This window comes from Salvelinus fontinalis, unplaced genomic scaffold (assembly GCF_029448725.1).
Source record: "Salvelinus fontinalis isolate EN_2023a unplaced genomic scaffold, ASM2944872v1 scaffold_1694, whole genome shotgun sequence".
NCBI lineage: Eukaryota > Metazoa > Chordata > Actinopteri > Salmoniformes > Salmonidae > Salvelinus > Salvelinus fontinalis.
The window spans coordinates 2,546-28,304 of NW_026601903.1; the positions used below are offsets into that span (position 1 = coordinate 2,546).

The 25,759-nt window shown below is 47.3% G+C and overlaps 1 protein-coding gene across 3 annotated transcripts; it reads left to right on the forward strand.

Moving 5' to 3' along the window:
- The first annotated feature begins 2,295 nt into the window (after nucleotides 1-2,295).
- Nucleotides 2,296-22,716, forward strand: LOC129849791 (sorting nexin-4-like). 3 transcript variants are annotated; one of them, XR_008758696.1, is made up of 15 exons: nucleotides 2,296-2,443; nucleotides 3,144-3,268; nucleotides 3,412-3,550; nucleotides 3,741-3,890; nucleotides 4,026-4,073; nucleotides 5,052-5,107; nucleotides 5,439-5,511; nucleotides 5,669-5,730; nucleotides 18,260-18,325; nucleotides 18,600-18,689; nucleotides 18,945-19,044; nucleotides 19,795-19,940; nucleotides 20,126-20,240; nucleotides 20,607-20,838; nucleotides 22,119-22,716. XR_008758696.1 is itself a non-coding variant. In XM_055916558.1 (14 exons), the coding sequence occupies exons 1-14, from the start codon at nucleotides 2,357-2,359 to the stop codon at nucleotides 20,652-20,654; spliced, it is 1,305 nt and encodes a 434-aa protein (XP_055772533.1). In that variant the 5' UTR covers nucleotides 2,296-2,356; the 3' UTR covers nucleotides 20,655-22,716. The 3 variants fall into 3 exon arrangements, 2 of the variants coding, with proteins under 2 accessions (XP_055772533.1, XP_055772534.1); XM_055916558.1 differs by having other exon boundaries at nucleotides 20,607-22,716; XM_055916559.1 differs by lacking the exon at nucleotides 2,296-2,443 and adding an exon at nucleotides 2,467-2,834 and having other exon boundaries at nucleotides 20,607-22,716.
- The last annotated feature ends 3,043 nt before the right edge of the window (nucleotides 22,717-25,759 follow it).

Genomic DNA, 25,759 nt, shown 5'->3' on the forward strand with positions numbered 1-25,759 from the left:
TAGCCAGCACCTCTCCTAACAAGTGTTCTACTCCGCTAGCCAGCACCTCTCCTAAACAGGTGTTCTACTCCGCTAGCCAGCACCTCTCCTAACAGGTGTTCTACTCCGCTAGCCAGCACCTCTCCTAAACAGGTGTTCTACTCCGCTAGCCAGCACCTCTCCTAAACAGGTGTTCTACTCCGCTAGCCAGCACCTCTCCTAAACAGGTGTTCTACTCCGCTAGCCAGCACCTCTCCTAAACAGGTGTTCTACTCCGCTAGCCAGCACCTCTACTAAACAGGTGTTCTACTCCGCTAGCCAGCACCTCTCCTAACAGGTGTTCTACTCCGCTAGCCAGCACCTCTACTAAACAGGTGTTCTACTCCGCTAGCCAGCACCTCTCCTAACAGGTGTTCTACTCCGCTAGCCAGCACCTCTCCTAAACAGGTGTTCTACTCCGCTAGCCAGCACCTCTACTAAACAGGTGTTCTACTCCGCTAGCCAGCACCTCTCCTAACAGGTGTTCTACTCTGCTAGCCAGCACCTCTCCTAACAGGTGTTCTACTCCGCTAGCCAGCACCTCTACTAAACAGGTGTTCTACTCTGCTAGCCAGCACCTCTCCTAAACAGGTGTTCTACTCCGCTAGCCAGCACCTCTACTAAACAGGTGTTCTACTCCGCTAGCCAGCACCTCTACTAAACAGGTGTTCTACTCCGCTAGCCAGCACCTCTCCTAACAGGTGTTCTACTCCGCTAGCCAGCACCTCTCCTAACAAGTGTTCTACTCCGCTAGCCAGCACCTCTCCTAAACAGGTGTTCTACTCCGCTAGCCAGCACCTCTCCTAAACAGGTGTTCTACTCCGCTAGCCAGCACCTCTACTAAACAGGTGTTCTACTCCGCTAGCCAGCACCTCTCCTAACAGGTGTTCTACTCCGCTAGCCAGCACCTCTACTAAACAGGTGTTCTACTCCGCTAGCCAGCACCTCTCCTAACAGGTGTTCTACTCCGCTAGCCAGCACCTCTCCTAACAGGTGTTCTACTCCGCTAGCCAGCACCTCTCCTAACAGGTGTTCTACTCCGCTAGCCAGCACCTCTACTAAACAGGTGTTCTACTCCGCTAGCCAGCATCTCTACTAAACAGGTGTGTTTCTTCCTCCTCTAGATGAACCTTATCAACCGGCCACCTGGTCCACGATCATCTTCTCATTATGCATCCTAGTTTGGCACATTCATCTTTGTACTCTGCACATCCTCATATGCACCTGCCTCTTTTCATGTACATATTTCCCCCACCGCTCAGCATCCTGTAAAATAGTTTTTTATTTATATATCTCTACATAGATACTTTATAACGTAGCTTAGTTTTCAAAGTTAAGTTTGTAGGTCCTACCTTATAGTGTAGATAGTGTACATACCGCATGTGGATTTGTGTAAGCTCTGCTTCTACGTACAGTATGTTGCCTGTATCCTGTTTATCAGCTCTGCTTCTATGTACAGTATGTTGTCTGTATCCTGTTTATCAGCTCTGCTTCTATGTACAGTATGTTGTCTGTATCCTGTTTATCAGCTCTGCTTCTACGTACAGTATGTTGTCTGTATCCTGTTTATCAGCTCTGCTTCTATGTACAGTATGTTGTCTGTATCCTGTTTATCAGCTCTGCTTCTATGTACAGTATGTTGTCTGTATCCTGTTTATCAGCTCTGCTTCTACGTACAGTATGTTGTCTGTATCCTGTTTATCAGCTCTGCTTCTACGTACAGTATGTTGTCTGTATCCTGTTTATCAGCTCTGCTTCTACGTACAGTATGTTGTCTGTATCCTGTTTATCAGCTCTGCTTCTATGTACAGTATGTTGTCTGTATCCTGTTTATCAGCTCTGCTTCTACGCACAGTATGTTATCTGTATCCTGTTTATCAGCTCTGCTTCTACGTACAGTATGTTATCTGTATCCTGTTTATCAGCTCTGCTTCTACGTACAGTATGTCCTCTGTATCCTGTTTATCAGCTCTGCTTCTACGCACAGTATGTTGTCTGTATCCTGTTTATCAGCTCTGCTTCTACGCACAGTATGTTGTCTGTATCCTGTTTATCAGCTCTGCTTCTACGCACAGTATGTTGTCTGTATCCTGTTTATCAGCTCTGCTTCTACGTACAGTATGTTGTCTGTATATCAGGTTTATCTTCCTGTATATTCTGTTTATTGTGGCAGCACCATTTCACCAAGTAAAATTCCTTTATATACAAATGTATTTGGCGATTAAAGGTGATTCTGATCTTCTACAGTTTACAGGACAGGACTCTTATTTTGAAAGATATAAAATCACGTGACCCAGAATCGCTTTATCTTGTTTGCATAACACAGCTGGAAAGAAGGATGGCGGATGCTGGAAATAAAGAGTCAGCGCCGATTGGAGGAGATGAATTTACTAACACAGAGTTGGAGAATAACAAGAATAACACGGTAGTAACGCAATCATTTCTAGGTTTTGTCTGTGTCTGTAAATTGTCTCTTTGCGAACGAACTATTGTCCTTTGTCCACGGCAAAGGACTGGATGGATGCATACAGAAATAGAACATCCTGGTTCGACCATACAGATGTAGCCGTCGGGACATCAGGCAGGCCACGCGATACATTGTAACTATGCACTGCTTTTGGCTACAATATAACCTTGTTTGTAACAATACTGCACACACTATGAGTGTTTTGAAGATTGAAAGACCTATCTATCCAAAATAAAACCAGATCTGATCTGTGCTACGTGGCCAGAAGCTATTCGGCACGTTATTGGTCCACTCGCAGCATCCAGCGAATGACGTCACGGTATTATGACACATGGACGTCTATAGACACGTATGTGTTTATTACTAGAACATTTCCAAATAGGTCCAATAATTGGCAAAGGATAAGAACAATCTAAATCTATTGATATTCTGTTCTATTCATATTCAGTCCTCTAGAGCAGGGTTTCTCAAACTTGGTCCTGCCCCCCATCCAACCAATTCATCATCAATATTTGATTATTTGAATCAGCTGTTAGAGATAGGGAATAAACCAAAACGTGCACCCTCGTGGGGCCCCAGGACCGAGTTTGGGAAACACTGCTCTAACTCTCTATTCACTAATCACTGCCTATTTCTCCCATGCACTCTGTTTGTACAGATGGTGGAGGAAGGATCCAGTCTGCTGCGGAGAATGGAGATCAGTGTGGCCGAGGCAGAGAAAAGAACTGGGAAAAATACAGTGAACATGCAAGAGATATTCACAGTATACCTCATAGAAACTCGGTGAGCGAGTGGGACCCCGTTGAAAAATGAAGCATATGCAAAAAATAGCCTTGCTCCCAAATGAAAACATGTTCTCGGTACAATGACGCTCTTGAACCTGGATTTTTCTGATCTGATCTAGATGTTGATGTTTCTTCTTTCAGACCCATAGATGCAATAACAGAAGGCCATAACCCAGCCCCTGACTCTCTCTGGAGGAGATACAGTGAATTTGAGATTCTCCGAAACTATTTGTTAGTCACCTATCCATTTATCGTGGTGCCGCCTTTGCCAGAGAAGAGGGTGAGCTAAATTCAAACTTGATGGCCACATCTATACCTAGTAGTCCCAAGCACCACACTGCAGTGTTTGGGCCTTAATACCCACAGAATTTAATAGAATAGAACACTTTTTATTTATTTTATTTTATATATAATATTCAATAAATGTTATTATATATCTTTGCGTAATAACCATTGTCTGATTTCTACAGGCAGAGTTTGTTTGGCACAAGCTGTCTGCAGACAACATGGACCCAGACTTTGTAGAGAGGCGCAGGATTGGTCTGGAGAACTTCCTACTTCGCGTGGCCTCCCATTCGGTTCTGTCCAATGACCAAATCCTATACCACTTCCTGACTGAGGTACGATAGCCTATCAGCTCACTCCATCACGTTGACGTTGTATTGGAATGTTTTGGAGAGATTCAACATACATTTGTATTTATTTATTTGTACTCTACTTTTTAAAACTTTTCATTTCCTCTCCTCCTCTCCCAGGAACACAGGTGGAAGGAGGTGGTGTATGAGACAGGGTTCCAAGCCAAGGTACCTCAGAGGCCTTTTTTTACTTCATGAATGTCTATCTTTTACCCCTATATGATCTTTACTCAGTTACTACCACTTATTAAAAGGAGTTGTGTCCTTGAGCTGTTCCCGTCTATTGATGTTCTGTATTACATCATGTTCTGTGTGGACCCCAGGAAGAGTAGCTGCTGGATGAGCAACCGCTAATGGGGATCCTAAGAAAATAAAATAAAAACCGGATTGAATCTATTTTGATCCATCCAGTGGTACATCCAGTGGTGCATCCAGTGGTACATCCAGTGGTACACCCAGTGGTGCATCCAGTGGTACATCCAGTGGTACACCTAGTGGTACATCCAGTGGTACATCCAGTGGTACACCTAGTGGTACATCCAGTGGTACATCTAGTGGTACATCCAGTGGTACACCTAGTGGTACATCCAGTGGTACATCCAGTGGTACATCCAGTGGTACACCTAGTGGTACATCCAGTGGTACACCTAGTGGTACATCCAGTGGTACACCTAGTGGTACACCCAGTGGTACACCTAGTGGTACATCCAGTGGTACATCCAGTGGTACACCTAGTGGTACATCCAGTGGTACATCCAGTGGTACATCCAGTGGTACACCTAGTGGTACATCCAGTGGTACATCCAGTGGTACACCTAGTGGTGCATCCAGTGGTACATCCAGTGGTACATCCAGTGGTACACCTAGTGGTGCATCCAGTGGTACATCCAGTGGTACATCCAGTGGTACACCTAGTGGTACATCCAGTGGTACACCTAGTGGTACATCCAGTGGTACACCTAGTGGTACATCCAGTGGTACATCCAGTGGTACACCTAGTGGTACATCCAGTGGTACACCTAGTGGTACATCCAGTGGTACATCCAGTGGTACATCCAGTGGTACATCCAGTGGTACATCCAGTGGTACACATTGGTTGTTTGGTTTATAATTGCATTCTAATTAAATTGTGTGTGTTTTTTCTAGGCAGACTCCAGGATTAAAGCTCTGAGCGCAACTTTCAGGGTGAAGAACCCTGACAAGTAAATCAATCTTTCCCATTTAAAACCAAGAGTTGTCAGACACCTAGTGGCATTATACATGTATTACATACATTTTACTTAAAGTTGAGTTAAGTTAGAGGTGTAAAGTTAGTCGTGTTAATTTGAAGCCGTGTTAAGTTGAAGTCGAGTAAGGTTGAATTTGTGTAAAGAAGAAATGGTGTTAAGTTGTATAAAGTTAAATTTGTGGAAGTCGGGTAAAGTCGTGTACATTTGAAGTCGTGTACATTTGAAGTCGTGTACATTTGAAGTTGTGTAAAGGTGAAGTTGTGTAAAGGTATGTTAAGGTTTCCATTTGTCTTCCTCTATCTAGGCGGTTCACAGAGATGAAACACTACAGCGATGAGCTTCAGGCTCTCACCTCCCAGCTGCTCAGAGTCAGAGCAGTAAGTCATATAATAATATACCATTTATCAGATGCTTTAGATCCACAGTCACTCTGCTCCTCTCATTAGTCTAAAGTTATATCGTTGGAACAACATCTCCTTTTATTTAGCGCTCACCTCTTGGTATACATTTAACAAGTCACGTTTCATTCTCCAGAGAGTAGCAGACAGGCTCTACGGCGTATACAAAGTCCATGGGAACTACGGAAGAGTGTTCAGGTAAGAGTACTAGTCAGCAGGTAGCCAGTGGTTAAGAGTGTTGGGCCAGCAACCGAGCCGAGTAGGTGAAAAATCTGTCGATGTGCCCTTGAGCAAGGCACTTAACACTAACAATAAAACATGTTGTATTTGGATATTGAAGAGAGACTGATATGATATTGTTGTGGGATTCTCTGACTGATCTGACTGTGTGACAGTGAGTGGAGTGCCTTAGAGAAGGAGATGGGAGACGGTCTGACTGTTTGTGTGACAGTGAGTGGAGTGCCTTAGAGAAGGAGATGTGAGACGGTCTGACTGTTTGTGTGACAGTGAGTGGAGTGCCTTAGAGAAGGAGATGGGAGACGGTCTGACTGTTTGTGTGTCAGTGAGTGGAGTGCCTTAGAGAAGGAGATGGGAGACGGTCTGACTGTTTGTGTGTCAGTGAGTGGAGTGTCTTAGAGAAGGAGATGGGAGACGGTCTGTTTGTGTGTCAGTGAGTGGAGTGCCTTAGAGAAGGAGATGGGAGACGGTCTGACTGATCTGACTGTTTGTGTGTCAGTGAGTGGAGTGCCTTAGAGAAGGAGATGGGAGACGGTCTGACTGTTTGTGTGTCAGTGAGTGGAGTGCCTTAGAGAAGGAGATGGGAGACGGTCTGACTGTTTGTGTGACAGTGAGTGGAGTGCCTTAGAGAAGGAGATGGGAGACGGTCTGACTGTTTGTGTGACAGTGAGTGGAGTGCCTTAGAGAAGGAGATGGGAGACGGTCTGACTGTTTGTGTGTCAGTGAGTGGAGTGCCTTAGAGAAGGAGATGGGAGACGGTCTGACTGATCTGACTGTTTGTGTGTCAGTGAGTGGAGTGCCTTAGAGAAGGAGATGAGAGACGGTCTGACTGATCTGTCTGTTTGTGTGACAGTGAGTGGAGTGCCTTAGAGAAGGAGATGGGAGACGGTCTGACTGATCTGACTGTTTGTGTGACAGTGAGTGGAGTGCCTTAGAGAAGGAGATGGGAGACGGTCTGACTGTTTGTGTGTCAGTGAGTGGAGTGCCTTAGAGAAGGAGATGGGAGACGGTCTGACTGATCTGACTGTTTGTGTGTCAGTGAGTGGAGTGCCTTAGAGAAGGAGATGGGAGACGGTCTGACTGTTTGTGTGACAGTGAGTGGAGTGCCTTAGAGAAGGAGATGGGAGACGGTCTGACTGATCTGAGTGTTTGTGTGTCAGTGAGTGGAGTGCCTTAGAGAAGGAGATGGGAGACGGTCTGACTGTTTGTGTGACAGTGAGTGGAGTGCCTTAGAGAAGGAGATGGGAGACGGTCTGTTTGTGTGTCAGTGAGTGGAGTGCCTTAGAGAAGGAGATGGGAGACGGTCTGACTGATCTGTCTGTTTGTGTGACAGTGAGTGGAGTGCCTTAGAGAAGGAGATGGGAGACGGTCTGACTGATCTGTCTGTTTGTGTGACAGTGAGTGGAGTGCCTTAGAGAAGGAGATGGGAGACGGTCTGACTGATCTGTCTGTTTGTGTGACAGTGAGTGGAGTGCCTTAGAGAAGGAGATGGGAGACGGTCTGACTGTTTGTGTGTCAGTGAGTGGAGTGCCTTAGAGAAGGAGATGGGAGACGGTCTGACTGATCTGACTGTTTGTGTGACAGTGAGTGGAGTGCCTTAGAGAAGGAGATGGGAGACGGTCTGACTGATCTGACTGTTTGTGTGACAGTGAGTGGAGTGCCTTAGAGAAGGAGATGGGAGACGGTCTAACTGATCTGACTGTTTGTGTGACAGTGAGTGGAGTGCCTTAGAGAAGGAGATGGGAGACGGTCTGACTGATCTGACTGTTTGTGTGTCAGTGAGTGGAGTGCCTTAGAGAAGGAGATGGGAGACGGTCTGACTGTTTGTGTGTCAGTGAGTGGAGTGTCTTAGAGAAGGAGATGGGAGACGGTCTAACTGGTCTGACTGTTTGTGTGTCAGTGAGTGGAGTGCCTTAGAGAAGGAGATGGGAGACGGTCTGACTGTTTGTGTGTCAGTGAGTGGAGTGCCTTAGAGAAGGAGATGGGAGACGGTCTGACTGTTTGTGTGTCAGTGAGTGGAGTGCCTTAGAGAAGGAGATGGGAGACGGTCTAACTGGTCTGACTGTTTGTGTGACAGTGAGTGGAGTGCCTTAGAGAAGGAGATGTGAGACGGTCTGACTGTTTGTGTGTCAGTGAGTGGAGTGCCTTAGAGAAGGAGATGGGAGACGGTCTAACTGGTCTGACTGTTTGTGTGACAGTGAGTGGAGTGCCTTAGAGAAGGAGATGGGAGACGGTCTGACTGTTTGTGTGTCAGTGAGTGGAGTGCCTTAGAGAAGGAGATGTGAGACGGTCTGACTGATCTGTCTGTTTGTGTGACAGTGAGTGGAGTGCCTTAGAGAAGGAGATGGGAGACGGTCTGACTGATCTGACTGTTTGTGTGACAGTGAGTGGAGTGCCTTAGAGAAGGAGATGGGAGACGGTCTGACTGTTTGTGTGTCAGTGAGTGGAGTGCCTTAGAGAAGGAGATGGGAGACGGTCTGACTGTTTGTGTGTCAGTGAGTGGAGTGCCTTAGAGAAGGAGATGGGAGACGGTCTGACTGATCTGACTGTTTGTGTGTCAGTGAGTGGAATGCCTTAGAGAAGGAGATGGGAGACGGTCTGACTGTTTGTGTGACAGTGAGTGGAGTGCCTTAGAGAAGGAGATGGGAGACGGTCTGACTGATCTGACTGTTTGTGTGTCAGTGAGTGGAGTGCCTTAGAGAAGGAGATGGGAGACGGTCTGACTGTTTGTGTGACAGTGAGTGGAGTGCCTTAGAGAAGGAGATGGGAGACGGTCTGACTGATCTGACTGTTTGTGTGTCAGTGAGTGGAGTGCCTTAGAGAAGGAGATGGGAGACGGTCTGACTGTTTGTGTGACAGTGAGTGGAGTGCCTTAGAGAAGGAGATGGGAGACGGTCTGACTGATCTGACTGTTTGTGTGTCAGTGAGTGGAGTGCCTTAGAGAAGGAGATGGGAGACGGTCTGACTGTTTGTGTGACAGTGAGTGGAGTGCCTTAGAGAAGGAGATGGGAGACGGTCTGTTTGTGTGTCAGTGAGTGGAGTGCCTTAGAGAAGGAGATGGGAGACGGTCTGACTGTTTGTGTGTCAGTGAGTGGAGTGCCTTAGAGAAGGAGATGGGAGACGGTCTGACTGATCTGACTGTTTGTGTGACAGTGAGTGGAGTGCCTTAGAGAAGGAGATGGGAGACGGTCTGACTGATCTGACTGTTTGTGTGACAGTGAGTGGAGTGCCTTAGAGAAGGAGATGGGAGACGGTCTGACTGATCTGACTGTTTGTGTGACAGTGAGTGGAGTGCCTTAGAGAAGGAGATGGGAGACGGTCTGACTGATCTGTCTGTTTGTGTGACAGTGAGTGGAGTGCCTTAGAGAAGGAGATGGGAGACGGTCTGACTGATCTGTCTGTTTGTGTGACAGTGAGTGGAGTGCCTTAGAGAAGGAGATGGGAGACGGTCTGACTGTTTGTGTGTCAGTGAGTGGAGTGCCTTAGAGAAGGAGATGGGAGACGGTCTGACTGATCTGACTGTTTGTGTGACAGTGAGTGGAGTGCCTTAGAGAAGGAGATGGGAGACGGTCTGACTGATCTGACTGTTTGTGTGACAGTGAGTGGAGTGCCTTAGAGAAGGAGATGGGAGACGGTCTAACTGATCTGACTGTTTGTGTGACAGTGAGTGGAGTGCCTTAGAGAAGGAGATGGGAGACGGTCTGACTGATCTGACTGTTTGTGTGTCAGTGAGTGGAGTGCCTTAGAGAAGGAGATGGGAGACGGTCTGACTGTTTGTGTGTCAGTGAGTGGAGTGTCTTAGAGAAGGAGATGGGAGACGGTCTGACTGTTTGTGTGTCAGTGAGTGGAGTGCCTTAGAGAAGGAGATGGGAGACGGTCTGACTGTTTGTGTGTCAGTGAGTGGAGTGCCTTAGAGAAGGAGATGGGAGACGGTCTGACTGATCTGACTGTTTGTGTGACAGTGAGTGGAGTGCCTTAGAGAAGGAGATGGGAGACGGTCTAACTGGTCTGACTGTTTGTGTGACAGTGAGTGGAGTGCCTTAAAGAAGGAGATGTGAGACGGTCTGACTGTTTGTGTGTCAGTGAGTGGAGTGCCTTAGAGAAGGAGATGGGAGACGGTCTAACTGGTCTGACTGTTTGTGTGACAGTGAGTGGAGTGCCTTAGAGAAGGAGATGGGAGACGGTCTGACTGTTTGTGTGTCAGTGAGTGGAGTGCCTTAGAGAAGGAGATGGAAGACGGTCTGACTGTTTGTGTGTCAGTGAGTGGAGTGCCTTAGAGAAGGAGATGGGAGACGGTCTAACTGTTTGTGTGACAGTGAGTGGAGTGCCTTAGAGAAGGAGATGGGAGACGGTCTGACTGTTTGTGTGACAGTGAGTGGAGTGCCTTAGAGAAGGAGATGGGAGACGGTCTAACTGGTCTGACTGTTTGTGTGACAGTGAGTGGAGTGCCTTAGAGAAGGAGATGGGAGACGGTCTGACTGTTTGTGTGACAGTGAGTGGAGTGCCTTAGAGAAGGAGATGGGAGACGGTCTAACTGGTCTGACTGTTTGTGTGACAGTGAGTGGAGTGCCTTAGAGAAGGAGATGTGAGACGGTCTGACTGTTTGTGTGTAAGTGAGTGGAGTGCCTTAGAGAAGGAGATGGGAGACGGTCTAACTGGTCTGACTGTTTGTGTGACAGTGAGTGGAGTGCCTTAGAGAAGGAGATGTGAGACGGTCTGACTGTTTGTGTGTCAGTGAGTGGAGTGCCTTAGAGAAGGAGATGGGAGACGGTCTGACTGTTTGTGTGTCAGTGAGTGGAGTGCCTTAGAGAAGGAGATGGGAGACGGTCTGACTGTTTGTGTGACAGTGAGTGGAGTGCCTTAGAGAAGGAGATGGGAGACGGTCTGTTTGTGTGTCAGTGAGTGGAGTGCCTTAGAGAAGGAGATGGGAGACGGTCTGACTGTTTGTGTGTCAGTGAGTGGAGTGCCTTAGAGAAGGAGATGGGAGACGGTCTGACTGATCTGACTGTTTGTGTGACAGTGAGTGGAGTGCCTTAGAGAAGGAGATGGGAGACGGTCTGACTGATCTGACTGTTTGTGTGACAGTGAGTGGAGTGCCTTAGAGAAGGAGATGGGAGACGGTCTGACTGATCTGACTGTTTGTGTGACAGTGAGTGGAGTGCCTTAGAGAAGGAGATGGGAGACGGTCTGACTGATCTGTCTGTTTGTGTGACAGTGAGTGGAGTGCCTTAGAGAAGGAGATGGGAGACGGTCTGACTGATCTGTCTGTTTGTGTGACAGTGAGTGGAGTGCCTTAGAGAAGGAGATGGGAGACGGTCTAACTGTTTGTGTGTCAGTGAGTGGAGTGCCTTAGAGAAGGAGATGGGAGACGGTCTGACTGATCTGACTGTTTGTGTGACAGTGAGTGGAGTGCCTTAGAGAAGGAGATGGGAGACGGTCTGACTGATCTGACTGTTTGTGTGACAGTGAGTGGAGTGCCTTAGAGAAGGAGATGGGAGACGGTCTAACTGATCTGACTGTTTGTGTGACAGTGAGTGGAGTGCCTTAGAGAAGGAGATGGGAGACGGTCTGACTGATCTGACTGTTTGTGTGTCAGTGAGTGGAGTGCCTTAGAGAAGGAGATGGGAGACGGTCTGACTGTTTGTGTGTCAGTGAGTGGAGTGTCTTAGAGAAGGAGATGGGAGACGGTCTGACTGTTTGTGTGTCAGTGAGTGGAGTGCCTTAGAGAAGGAGATGGGAGACGGTCTGACTGTTTGTGTGTCAGTGAGTGGAGTGCCTTAGAGAAGGAGATGGGAGACGGTCTAACTGGTCTGACTGTTTGTGTGACAGTGAGTGGAGTGCCTTAAAGAAGGAGATGTGAGACGGTCTGACTGTTTGTGTGTCAGTGAGTGGAGTGCCTTAGAGAAGGAGATGGGAGACGGTCTAACTGGTCTGACTGTTTGTGTGACAGTGAGTGGAGTGCCTTAGAGAAGGAGATGGGAGACGGTCTGACTGTTTGTGTGTCAGTGAGTGGAGTGCCTTAGAGAAGGAGATGGGAGACGGTCTGACTGTTTGTGTGTCAGTGAGTGGAGTGCCTTAGAGAAGGAGATGTGAGACGGTCTGACTGTTTGTGTGTCAGTGAGTGGAGTGCCTTAGAGAAGGAGATGGGAGACGGTCTAACTGGTCTGACTGTTTGTGTGACAGTGAGTGGAGTGCCTTAGAGAAGGAGATGGGAGACGGTCTAACTGGTCTGACTGTTTGTGTGTCAGTGAGTGGAGTGCCTTAGAGAAGGAGATGGGAGACGGTCTGACTGTTTGTGTGACAGTGAGTGGAGTGCCTTAGAGAAGGAGATGGGAGACGGTCTAACTGGTCTGACTGTTTGTGTGACAGTGAGTGGAGTGCCTTAGAGAAGGAGATGTGAGACGGTCTGACTGTTTGTGTGTAAGTGAGTGGAGTGCCTTAGAGAAGGAGATGGGAGACGGTCTAACTGGTCTGACTGTTTGTGTGACAGTGAGTGGAGTGCCTTAGAGAAGGAGATGGGAGACGGTCTGACTGTTTGTGTGTCAGTGAGTGGAGTGCCTTAGAGAAGGAGATGGGAGACGGTCTGACTGTTTGTGTGTCAGTGAGTGGAGTGCCTTAGAGAAGGAGATGGGAGACGGTCTGACTGTTTGTGTGACAGTGAGTGGAGTGCCTTAGAGAAGGAGATGGGAGACGGTCTGTTTGTGTGTCAGTGAGTGGAGTGCCTTAGAGAAGGAGATGGGAGACGGTCTGACTGTTTGTGTGTCAGTGAGTGGAGTGCCTTAGAGAAGGAGATGGGAGACGGTCTGACTGATCTGACTGTTTGTGTGACAGTGAGTGGAGTGCCTTAGAGAAGGAGATGGGAGACGGTCTGACTGATCTGACTGTTTGTGTGACAGTGAGTGGAGTGCCTTAGAGAAGGAGATGGGAGACGGTCTGACTGATCTGACTGTTTGTGTGACAGTGAGTGGAGTGCCTTAGAGAAGGAGATGGGAGACGGTCTGACTGATCTGTCTGTTTGTGTGACAGTGAGTGGAGTGCCTTAGAGAAGGAGATGGGAGACGGTCTGACTGATCTGTCTGTTTGTGTGACAGTGAGTGGAGTGCCTTAGAGAAGGAGATGGGAGACGGTCTGACTGTTTGTGTGTCAGTGAGTGGAGTGCCTTAGAGAAGGAGATGGGAGACGGTCTGACTGATCTGACTGTTTGTGTGACAGTGAGTGGAGTGCCTTAGAGAAGGAGATGGGAGACGGTCTGACTGATCTGACTGTTTGTGTGACAGTGAGTGGAGTGCCTTAGAGAAGGAGATGGGAGACGGTCTAACTGATCTGACTGTTTGTGTGACAGTGAGTGGAGTGCCTTAGAGAAGGAGATGGGAGACGGTCTGACTGATCTGACTGTTTGTGTGTCAGTGAGTGGAGTGCCTTAGAGAAGGAGATGGGAGACGGTCTGACTGTTTGTGTGTCAGTGAGTGGAGTGTCTTAGAGAAGGAGATGGGAGACGGTCTGACTGTTTGTGTGTCAGTGAGTGGAGTGCCTTAGAGAAGGAGATGGGAGACGGTCTGACTGTTTGTGTGTCAGTGAGTGGAGTGCCTTAGAGAAGGAGATGGGAGACGGTCTGACTGATCTGACTGTTTGTGTGACAGTGAGTGGAGTGCCTTAGAGAAGGAGATGGGAGACGGTCTAACTGGTCTGACTGTTTGTGTGACAGTGAGTGGAGTGCCTTAAAGAAGGAGATGTGAGACGGTCTGACTGTTTGTGTGTCAGTGAGTGGAGTGCCTTAGAGAAGGAGATGGGAGACGGTCTAACTGGTCTGACTGTTTGTGTGACAGTGAGTGGAGTGCCTTAGAGAAGGAGATGGGAGACGGTCTGACTGTTTGTGTGTCAGTGAGTGGAGTGCCTTAGAGAAGGAGATGGAAGACGGTCTGACTGTTTGTGTGTCAGTGAGTGGAGTGCCTTAGAGAAGGAGATGGGAGACGGTCTAACTGTTTGTGTGACAGTGAGTGGAGTGCCTTAGAGAAGGAGATGGGAGACGGTCTGACTGTTTGTGTGACAGTGAGTGGAGTGCCTTAGAGAAGGAGATGGGAGACGGTCTAACTGGTCTGACTGTTTGTGTGACAGTGAGTGGAGTGCCTTAGAGAAGGAGATGGGAGACGGTCTGACTGTTTGTGTGACAGTGAGTGGAGTGCCTTAGAGAAGGAGATGGGAGACGGTCTAACTGGTCTGACTGTTTGTGTGACAGTGAGTGGAGTGCCTTAGAGAAGGAGATGTGAGACGGTCTGACTGTTTGTGTGTAAGTGAGTGGAGTGCCTTAGAGAAGGAGATGGGAGACGGTCTAACTGGTCTGACTGTTTGTGTGACAGTGAGTGGAGTGCCTTAGAGAAGGAGATGTGAGACGGTCTGACTGTTTGTGTGTCAGTGAGTGGAGTGCCTTAGAGAAGGAGATGGGAGACGGTCTGACTGTTTGTGTGTCAGTGAGTGGAGTGCCTTAGAGAAGGAGATGGGAGACGGTCTGACTGTTTGTGTGACAGTGAGTGGAGTGCCTTAGAGAAGGAGATGGGAGACGGTCTGTTTGTGTGTCAGTGAGTGGAGTGCCTTAGAGAAGGAGATGGGAGACGGTCTGACTGTTTGTGTGTCAGTGAGTGGAGTGCCTTAGAGAAGGAGATGGGAGACGGTCTGACTGATCTGACTGTTTGTGTGACAGTGAGTGGAGTGCCTTAGAGAAGGAGATGGGAGACGGTCTGACTGATCTGACTGTTTGTGTGACAGTGAGTGGAGTGCCTTAGAGAAGGAGATGGGAGACGGTCTGACTGATCTGACTGTTTGTGTGACAGTGAGTGGAGTGCCTTAGAGAAGGAGATGGGAGACGGTCTGACTGATCTGTCTGTTTGTGTGACAGTGAGTGGAGTGCCTTAGAGAAGGAGATGGGAGACGGTCTGACTGATCTGTCTGTTTGTGTGACAGTGAGTGGAGTGCCTTAGAGAAGGAGATGGGAGACGGTCTAACTGTTTGTGTGTCAGTGAGTGGAGTGCCTTAGAGAAGGAGATGGGAGACGGTCTGACTGATCTGACTGTTTGTGTGACAGTGAGTGGAGTGCCTTAGAGAAGGAGATGGGAGACGGTCTGACTGATCTGACTGTTTGTGTGACAGTGAGTGGAGTGCCTTAGAGAAGGAGATGGGAGACGGTCTAACTGATCTGACTGTTTGTGTGACAGTGAGTGGAGTGCCTTAGAGAAGGAGATGGGAGACGGTCTGACTGATCTGACTGTTTGTGTGTCAGTGAGTGGAGTGCCTTAGAGAAGGAGATGGGAGACGGTCTGACTGTTTGTGTGTCAGTGAGTGGAGTGTCTTAGAGAAGGAGATGGGAGACGGTCTGACTGTTTGTGTGTCAGTGAGTGGAGTGCCTTAGAGAAGGAGATGGGAGACGGTCTGACTGTTTGTGTGTCAGTGAGTGGAGTGCCTTAGAGAAGGAGATGGGAGACGGTCTAACTGGTCTGACTGTTTGTGTGACAGTGAGTGGAGTGCCTTAAAGAAGGAGATGTGAGACGGTCTGACTGTTTGTGTGTCAGTGAGTGGAGTGCCTTAGAGAAGGAGATGGGAGACGGTCTAACTGGTCTGACTGTTTGTGTGACAGTGAGTGGAGTGCCTTAGAGAAGGAGATGGGAGACGGTCTGACTGTTTGTGTGTCAGTGAGTGGAGTGCCTTAGAGAAGGAGATGGGAGACGGTCTGACTGTTTGTGTGTCAGTGAGTGGAGTGCCTTAGAGAAGGAGATGTGAGACGGTCTGACTGTTTGTGTGTCAGTGAGTGGAGTGCCTTAGAGAAGGAGATGGGAGACGGTCTAACTGGTCTGACTGTTTGTGTGACAGTGAGTGGAGTGCCTTAGAGAAGGAGATGGGAGACGGTCTAACTGGTCTGACTGTTTGTGTGTCAGTGAGTGGAGTGCCTTAGAGAAGGAGATGGGAGACGGTCTGACTGTTTGTGTGACAGTGAGTGGAGTGCCTTAGAGAAGGAGATGGGAGACGGTCTAACTGGTCTGACTGTTTGTGTGACAGTGAGTGGAGTGCCTTAGAGAAGGAGATGTGAGACGGTCTGACTGTTTGTGTGTAAGTGAGTGGAGTGCCTTAGAGAAGGAGATGGGAGACGGTCTAACTGGTCTGACTGTTTGTGTGACAGTGAGTGGAGTGCCTTAGAGAAGGAGATGGGAGACGGTCTGACTGTTTGTGTGTCAGTGAGTGGAGTGCCTTAGAGAAGGAGATGGGAGACGGTCTGACTGTTTGTGTGTCAGTGAGTGGAGTGCCTTAGAGAAGGAGATGGGAGACGGTCTGACTGTTTGTGTGTCAGTGAGTGGAGTGCCTTAGAGAAGGAGATGTGAGACGGTCTGACTGTTTGTGTGTCAGTGAGTGGAGTGCCTTAGAGAAGGAGATGGGAGACGGTCTAACTGGTCTGACTGTTTGTGTGACAGTGAGTGGAGTGCCTTAGAGAAGGAGATGGGAGACGGTCTGACTGTTTGTGTGTCAGTGAGTGGAGTGCCTTAGAGAAGGAGATGGGAGACGGTCTGACTGTTTGTGTGACAGTGAGTGGAGTGCCTTAGAGAAGGAGATGGGAGACGGTCTGACTGTTTGTGTGACAGTGAGTGGAGTGCCTTAGAGAAGGCGATGGGAGACGGTCTGACTGTTTGTGTGACAGGGAGTGGAGTGCCTTAGAGAAGGAGATGGGAGACGGTCTGACTGTTTGTGTGACAGTGAGTGGAGTGCCTTAGAGAAGGAGATGGGAGACGGTCTGACTGATCTGTCTGTTTGTGTGACAGTGAGTGGAGTGCCTTAGAGAAGGAGATGGGAGACGGTCTGACTGTTTGTGTGACAGTGAGTGGAGTGCCTTAGAGAAGGAGATGGGAGACGGTCTGACTGTTTGTGTGTCAGTGAGTGGAGTGCCTTAGAGAAGGAGATGGGAGACGGTCTGACTGTTTGTGTGTCAGTGAGTGGAGTGCCTTAGAGAAGGAGATGGGAGACGGTCTGACTGATCTGACTGTTTGTGTGTCAGTGAGTGGAGTGCCTTAGAGATGGAGATGAGAGACGGTCTGACTGATCTGTCTGTTTGTGTGACAGTGATTGGAGTGCCTTAGAGAAGGAGATGGGAGACGGTCTGACTGATCTGTCTGTTTGTGTGACAGTGAGTGGAGTGCCTTAGAGAAGGAGATGGGAGACGGACTGACTGTTTGTGTGACAGTGAGTGGAGTGCCTTAGAGAAGGAGATGGGAGACGGTCTAACTGATCTGACTGTTTGTGTGACAGTGAGTGGAGTGCCTTAGAGAAGGAGATGGGAGACGGTCTGACTGATCTGACTGTTTGTGTGTCAGTGAGTGGAGTGCCTTAGAGAAGGAGATGGGAGACGGTCTGACTGTTTGTGTGACAGTGAGTGGAGTGCCTTAGAGAAGGAGATGGGAGACGGTCTGACTGTTTGTGTGTCAGTGAGTGGAGTGTCTTAGAGAAGGAGATGGGAGACGGTCTGACTGTTTGTGTGTCAGTGAGTGGAGTGCCTTAGAGAAGGAGATGGGAGACGGTCTAACTGATCTGACTGTTTGTGTGTCAGTGAGTGGAGTGCCTTAGAGAAGGAGATGGGAGACGGTCTGACTGTTTGTGTGACAGTGAGTGGAGTGCCTTAGAGAAGGAGATGGGAGACGGTCTGATTGTGTGTCAGTGAGTGGAGTGCCTTAGAGAAGGAGATGGGAGACGGTCTGTTTGTGTGTCAGTGAGTGGAGTGCCTTAGAGAAGGAGATGGGAGACGGTCTGACTGTTTGTGTGTCAGTGAGTGGAGTGCCTTAGAGAAGGAGATGGGAGACGGTCTGACTGATCTGACTGTTTGTGTGACAGTGAGTGGAGTGCCTTAGAGAAGGAGACGGTCTGACTGATCTGACTGTTTGTGTGACAGTGAGTGGAGTGCCTTAGAGAAGGAGATGGGAGACGGTCTAACTGATCTGACTGTTTGTGTGACAGTGAGTGGAGTGCCTTAGAGAAGGAGATGAGAGACGGTCTAACTGATCTGACTGTTTGTGTGACAGTGAGTGGAGTGCCTTAGAGAAGGAGATGGGAGACGGTCTGACTGTTTGTGTGTCAGTGAGTGGAGTGCCTTAGAGAAGGAGATGGGAGACGGTCTGACTGATCTGACTTTTTGTGTGACAGTGAGTGGAGTGCCTTAGAGAAGGAGATGGGAGACGGTCTGACTGATCTGACTGTTTGTGTGACAGTGAGTGGAGTGCCTTAGAGAAGGAGATGTGAGACGGTCTGACTGTTTGTGTGTCAGTGAGTGGAGTGCCTTAGAGAAGGAGATGAGAGACGGTCTGACTGATCTGACTGTTTGTGTGACAGTGAGTGGAGTGCCTTAGAGAAGGAGATGGGAGACGGTCTGACTGATCTGACTGTTTGTGTGACAGTGAGTGGAGTGCCTTAGAGAAGGAGATGGGAGACGGTCTGACTGATCTGACTGTTTGTGTGACAGTGAGTGGAGTGCCTTAGAGAAGGAGATGGGAGACGGTCTACAGAGTGCTGGACACCATATGGATGCGTGAGTACTCTCCATCCGCCAACAGCTGTTTTATCTAACCTGTGCTGAGCCTGCTATTCTAATGTAGATGGCACACAACCTGCAATTTAGGAACCACAATGGAAAATAGGGAAGACAATGGAAATAATTATATATTTTTTAACTGGCAAATAAAATCAGCCTGGTATTCTAATGCAGAGTGCACACATCAATCAATTTAGGAACTACAATGAAAATAAGTATATATTTGTTTAACTGGCTAATAAAATCAATCAATCTGTCATTTTGTCCACAGCTATGCTGCGTCAGTAGATGATATCTTGGAGGAAGAGGAGCGCTACGCAGACCAACTGAAGGAATACCTTTTCTATGCCGAAGCCTTAAGGTTGGTCCTATTGCACATTATTGCTAATCAATCAATCAATCAACCAACCAATGAATCATATTTTGTGAAGGGATTCCAGAACCCTGTCCCCTTAGTCAGGTAAAGAGGGTAATGCACCAAGTAGAAGGTTCTGACAGTGTAAAAATATCTCCTCTAAACGGGCCTGGTACAACTTGTGTCCCAGGAAGTAATGCTGTATGGTGTTGTGACATTGTATGGGCCTCCTGTAAAGCTGCTGCTGTCTGTTTCCTACAGGGCTGTGTGTAGGAAACACGAGCTGACCCAGTATGAGCTGGAGACGGCCTCCTCAGACCTCATCTCCAAGAAGCAGCAACGGGAGGAGCTGGCCACTGGGGTATTCAATTCAATACAACTTTATCGATCCCCTCAGGGACAATGAAGAAAGCCGTAGGTTTAGGCAGAGGTCTAGTTTATCTACTGTTTGTATCCCGTTATAGGAAAACTAGAGGACTCCAACTGAGATGGTGATCTCTTGTAAGAGGCAAGCTCTTGTCTTTCCAATATTGGTACAGTATAGGTCTCAAGAGCCTTGGCAAGGCCCAAGAGGTCTTGTTTGTCAAGTCCTCTCAGAATCTTTGACTACATGTATTTTTCAAACCCTCCTATAGTATAAGGACATGTAAAGCCCTAGCCTGGTCCCATCTTTGACTTCATGTCTTCTTCAAACCCCTCTATATAAGGACATGTCCCAGACTCTACTGTAGTCCCAGACTCTACTGTAGTCCCAGACTCTACTGTAGTCCCAGACTCTACTGTAGTCCCAGGCTCAACTGTAGTCCCAGGCTCTACTGTAGTCCCAGACTCTACTGTAGTCCCAGGCTCTACTGTAGTCCCAGACTCTTCTATTGCATGCCATGCATGTTTGTCATGACAACAAACACAGAGAGGCCGAAGCATCAACAGACTGGACCAACAGCAGGCCTGTGGTGAATTCCATTTCAATTCAGAAAGTAAATCAAATTCCAATTCCACATTTTCCTCATTGAAAAGCATAGGAGAGAATCTGTCATTTCAGTGTACTTCTTGAATTGACAAGACCACCAGGCTAGTAATGCCCCTCCATTCTCTGTCTGTCCGTCCTCAGATGGTACGGACGTTCTCCTTCAAAGGAATGACCAACAAGCTGTTTGGTCAGGAGACACCAGAGCAGAGGGAGGCTAAACTCAGCCTACTAGAGGAGCAGATCGTCCAGGGAGAGGAGACGGTCACAGAGAAAACAGTGGAGTGCGAGTGAGTCCCTCGTGTTAAACCATGCAGAAATACCTAGATAGATAGACTACATGCTGAAAACAACTCATTGATAAAGTATGTAATATAGTGTGTGTGTGTGTGTGTGTGTGTGTGTGTGTGTGTGTGTGTGTGTGTGTGTGTGTGTGTGTGTGTGTGTGTGTGTGTGTGTGTGTGTGTGTGTGCAGGGAGTACGTGAAGGGTGCGTGGGTGGACATGCAGCGCTTCAAGGAGCAGAAGGACAGGGATCTGAGGGAGGCTCTGATTGGCTACGCCGTCATGCAGATCAGCATGTGTAAGAAGGTGTGTCACACTCAGGTGGAAGTCTGGAAATGCTCCTATATCTATGAGGGTTATTTTCATTGGGCATCAAACGGACAAAAACTGACTCAAAGACAGAGGGACTACCTGGACTTGTCCAATAAGAAACTGTAATTTTCGTGTTGCTTTAAATACCACTCTCAGAGTTGTGTTCATTAGGCACCAAACTGAAGAACACGGATTGAAAGAGAGAGGGACTACCTGGACTTGTCCAATGAGAGCCTTTTGTTTCAAAACACGTTGCAACGGTGTGCCCTACTGAACACAACCCGCTTGTTATAAAGTCAAAGGCCAATGTTGTTAGGACCTAGTTCAACTTCTGTGTTTTATGTTCTCCTCTCTGTATAGGGCATTCAAGTGTGGACCAATGCTAAGGAATGTTTCCACAAGATGTAAGGGGGTCGGGCCGTGGGTCAGCGACGACGTCTATGGTACGAGTGCACAACAGCTTCACCTTTTGAACTTCACATGGAAACAGAACCACTGTTGTCACGGCAACAAGCCCCAGCTGGCATAAAGTTACAGGGCTGCGTCTCAATACTCAGTCCAATACTGGCTGCGCTCCAGATAAAGTGGGGAGGTAAGGAAGCCTTTCAAGACATTTATTTTATTTTATTTATTTTACCGTTATTTTACCAGGTAAGTTGACTGAGAACACGTTCTCATTTGCAGCAACGACCTGGGGAATAGTTACAGGGGAGAGGAGGGGGATGAATGAGCCAATTGTGAACTGGGGATTATTAGGTGACCATGATGGTTTGAGGGTTGTTTATTACATGAGATGCAGTCCGGGACTATGTTTTATAATGAGATATAAGGCACAAACATATCCCCTTGTGTTGATTTATTAAGAGAACGTGTGTAGTATCAGCAGGATAAAGGTTGTTTATTAAGAAAACGTGTGTAGTATCAGCAGGATAAAGGTTGTTTATTAAGAAAACGTGTGTAGTATCAGCAGGATTAAGGTTGTTTATTAAGAGAACGTGTGTAGTATCAGCAGGATAAAGGTTGTTTATTAAGAGAACGTGTGTAGTATCAGCAGCTAAAAGGTTGTTTATTAAGAGAACGTGTGTAGTATCAGCAGCTAAAAGGTTGTTTATTAAGAGAACGTGTGTAGTATCAGCAGCTAAAAGGTTGTTTATTAAGAGAACGTGTGTAGTATCAGCAGCTAAAAGGTTGTTTATTAAGAGAACGTGTGTAGTATCAGCAGGATAAAGGTTGTTTATTAAGAGAACGTGTGTAGTATCAGCAGGATAAAGATTTGTTTATTAAGAGAACGTGTGTAGTATCAGCAGGATAAAGGTTGTTTATTAAGAGAACGTGTGTAGTATCAGCAGGATAAGGTTTGTTTATTAAGAGAACGTGTGTAGTATCAGCAGGATAAAGGTTGTTTATTAAGAGAACGTGTGTAGTATCAGCAGGATAAAGGTTGTATGGTGAGAGTGTAGCACGTGGGGGATAAAGGTTGTATGGTGAGAGTGTAGCACGTGGGGGATAAAGGTTGTATGGTGAGAGTGTAGCACGTGGGGGATAAAGGTTGTATGGTGAGAGTGTAGCACGTGGGGGATAAAGGTTGTATGGTGAGTGTAGCACGTGGGGGATAAAGGTTGTATGGTGAGAGTGTAGCACGTGGGGGATAAAGGTTGTATGGTGAGTGTAGCACGTGGGGGATAAAGGTTGTATGGTGAGAGTGTAGCACGTGGGGGATAAAGGTTGTATGGTGAGAGTGTAGCACGTGGGGGATAAAGGTTGTATGGTGAGAGTGTAGCACGTGGGGGATAAAGGTTGTATGGTGAGAGTGTAGCACGTGGGGGATGTGGGAAACTTACTCCTCAGCCTGAAGTGTCACCACTTGTGCAGCCGAATTGTCAACGCTTCAATGGCGCCGACTGGTAAGACGCTTCGGGACGGCGGTCACGTGTGCTAGCGAAGCAGATGTCCTGGGTTGGAGCATCCGTGTGAGCCGATCAGGAGGAAGCGCTTCTCGCTAAGCAAGCAGCATGACGTCAGTTAACTGTATGCTGCTGTTACCTTGGTTTACCTCTGAACTGAACTGGAAAAGAAACTGAATCAAATGTCAAAGGACTTCTGGCCTTTTCTCTGCTTAAAGCACATGATATCATAATGTCTGGTATGTGAATATTGAATAAGATATTATTTCAGAAAATGTCAAGGTACATGTATATAAGAATATTATATACTTTGACGTGTCCATCTATGTAAATATATTAACAACAGTGAACACTAACCTGGTTGAAGCTGAAGTATTAACTCACTAATTTAATCATGGTTTCTCAAAGAAAACATCTATTTCTACATTGTGACTCGCAGTAATAATGTGATTTAAGGTCAGATTTGATCATCATTCATGTACATTCTTATCCAAGTTGAACTGAGATAACAGTTATACTGCATTGTATATTCAGCTTTATGGTTTTAATAAAAATATTGTCTTCTACCATATTTCTACAGCTACGGTTCCTCAGGCTACCACACATTTTATGTTGGCCCAGTATGATGTTGTGAGGGTATATGGAGACAGCAGGTTGAGGCTGACCCACTATGATGGTATATGTAGACAGCAGGTTGAGGTAAACCCACTATGATGGTATAAGGAGACAGCCGGTTGGGGTAAACCCACTATGATGTTATAAGGAGACAGCAGGTTGAGGTTGACCCAATAGGATGGTATATGAAGACAGCAGGTTGAGGTAAACCCACTATGATGGTATAAGGAGACAGCAGGTTGGGGTAAACCCACTATGATGTTATAAGGAGACAGCAGGTTGAGGTTGACCCACTATGATGGTATATGGAGACAGCAGGTTGAGGTTGACCCACTATGATGGTATATGGAGACAGCGGGTTGAGGTAAACCCACTATGATGGTTTTTGGAGACAGCAGGCTGAGGTAAAACCACTATGATGGTATATGGAGACAGCAGGTTGAGGTTGACCCACTATGATGGTATATGAAGACAGCAGGTTGAGGTTGACCCACTATGATGGTATATGGAGACAGCGGGTTGAGGTAAACCCACTATGATGGTTTTTGGAGACAGCAGGCTGAGGTAAAACCACTATGATGGTATATGGAGACAGCAGGTTGAGGTAAACCCACTATGAGGGTATAAGGAGACAGCAGGTTGAGGTAAACCCACTATGATGGTATATGGAGACAGCAGGTTGAGGTAAACCCACTATGATGGCATATGGAGACAGCAGGTTGAGGTAAACCCACTATGATGGTATATGAAGACAGCAGGTTGAGGTTGACCCACTATGATGGTATATGGAGACAGCGGGTTGAGGTAAACCCACTATGATGGTTTTTGGAGACAGCAGGCTGAGGTAAAACCACTATGATGGTATATGGAGACAGCAGGTTGAGGTATACCCACTATGATGGTATATGGAGACAGTAGGTAGGTCTGTCTCCAGTAGGTAGGTCTCTTGAGGGCTATGTTATGAAACCAGTTAGCCAGACTACTGAAAAGCCCACACTCGCTTTGTTAGGGCCCTGGGCTGTTCAACTCTTTGTTTAGAGCCCTGGGCTGTTCAACTCTTTGTTTAGGGCCCTGGGCTGTTCAACTCTTTGTTTGGGGCCCTGAGCTGTTCAACTCTTTGTTTAGAGCCCTGGGCTGTTCAACTCTTTGTTTAGGGCCCTGGGCTGTTCAACTCTTTGTTTAGGGCCCTGGGCTGTTCAACTCTTTGTTAGGGCCCTGGGCTGTTCAACTCTTTGTTTAGGGCCCTGGGCTGTTCAACTCTTTGTTTAGGGCCCTGGGCTGTTCAACTCTTTGTTTAGGGCCCTGGGCTGTTCAACTCTTTATTTAGGGCCCTGGGCTGTTCAACTCTTTGTTTAGGGCCCTGAGCTGTTCAACTCTTTGTTTAGGGCCCTGAGCTGTTCAACTCTTTGTTTAGGGCCCTGGGCTGTTCAACTCTTTGTTTAGGGCCCTGAGCTGTTCAACTCTTTGTTTAGGGCCCTGAGCTGTTCAACTCTTTGTTTAGGGCCCTGGGCTGTTCAACTCTTTGTTTAGGGCCCTGGGCTGTTCAACTCTTTGTTTAGGGTCCAGGGCTGTTCAACTCTTTGTTTAGGGCCCTGGGCTGTTCAACTCTTTGTTAGGGCCCTGGGCTGTTCAACTCTTTGTTTGGGGCCCTGGGCTGTTCAACTCTTTGTTTAGGGCCCTGGGCTGTTCAACTCTTTGTTTAGGGCCCTGGGCTGTTCAACTCTTTGTTTAGGGCCCTGGGCTGTTCAACTCTTTGTTTAGGGCCCTGGGCTGTTCAACTCTGGTCCTGGAGGGCCGAAACACTTCTGGTTTTCATCATTTCCTTCTAATCAGGGACTGTTTCAGACCTGGGACATCAGTTGCAGGAGTGGACTGGCCATCTGGCATTTCAGACAAATGCCATATGGGTTGGTCCATTTTTAGCCCGGTGAGCCTCTCTAACTTTTCTCGCAAAATGATCATTATTTGGTTAATAATGGGGGCATCAAGGAAAAAAACAGTGTCGGTGTGGTGGTATCAAGGAAAAAATGGTGTTACAAATGTCCGAGACAATGTCTGGTCCCAGTCCGCCCCTAACCAGGTGAGTGTAATTCATTACCAGGTAGAAACAAAAACATGTGTTTGGGACCTCCAGGACCAGAGTTGAAGAGCCCTCTAGGGTCTACAGTATATACAGTATAACCTGATAGTGTTTGAAGAAGACGTGAGTAAGAGTTGAGTTAGTGGACAGATATGGTCTGTGTACCTCAACGCAGGAAGCTTATCAAATATGGTGGAAAAATGGTCCCAGTTCCAGTCTGCTTAAGGGGTGGCTCTCCCATAGGCACCAATGCATTAGCAGCTGGGTCTGGTCTGCTTAGTTCACTGACTGTATATGAGCTTACCTTCTCCAGCTTCTGGCCTCTGACCAGCACTGTTGAAGTCTTTAACCAAAGACAGCCCTTCCTTTCATCAACTCCAAACAGGAAATTGTCTCAGAGTATCCTTTCTACTGCCATCTGTGGGTGGTTGTGTGGTAGTTTTATCTGAACTTACATTTAGTTGGCAGTTAGTGAGTTAGTTCAAGATATTACAAGAGAAGGAAAAAACTTGGGACGGAAAATAAATAATATTGTGTACAACAATATCCATTTATTTTTTAAATGTTTCATAAATACTTTGATATAGCTATATTTTAGAATAGATTGAGAACACAGGACAAGACAGTCATTTGAAATAAATATCTTAAGTATATAATACGATATATTTCAGAGTCACACAGAGGAAAAAATATATGTCAATGGAACAGTGATTGAATATGAGGCTAATCATCACGTGAACAAATGTTGATGTTAATATATATTTGGAGAAATAAAATATCAAAATATAATATATGTATCTAGGCCATAATGTGTCACTTCCACTTTCCACCTGAGGAGTCTGGTGGGTGGAGCTATAGGAGGACAGGCTCATTGTAATGGAATCAATGGAACGGAGTCAAACATGGTTCCATTC

Coding starts and splice junctions, on each gene's coding strand:
- LOC129849791 (XM_055916558.1), top strand. CDS start 2,357: ATGGCGGATGCTGGAAATAAAGAGTCAGCGCCGATTGGAGGAGATGAA. Junction 3,891..4,025: donor TATACCACTTCCTGACTGAG/GTACGATAGCCT, acceptor CTCCTCTCCCAG/GAACACAGGTGGAAGGAGGT. Junction 19,941..20,125: donor GAGAAAACAGTGGAGTGCGA/GTGAGTCCCTCG, acceptor GTGTGTGTGCAG/GGAGTACGTGAAGGGTGCGT.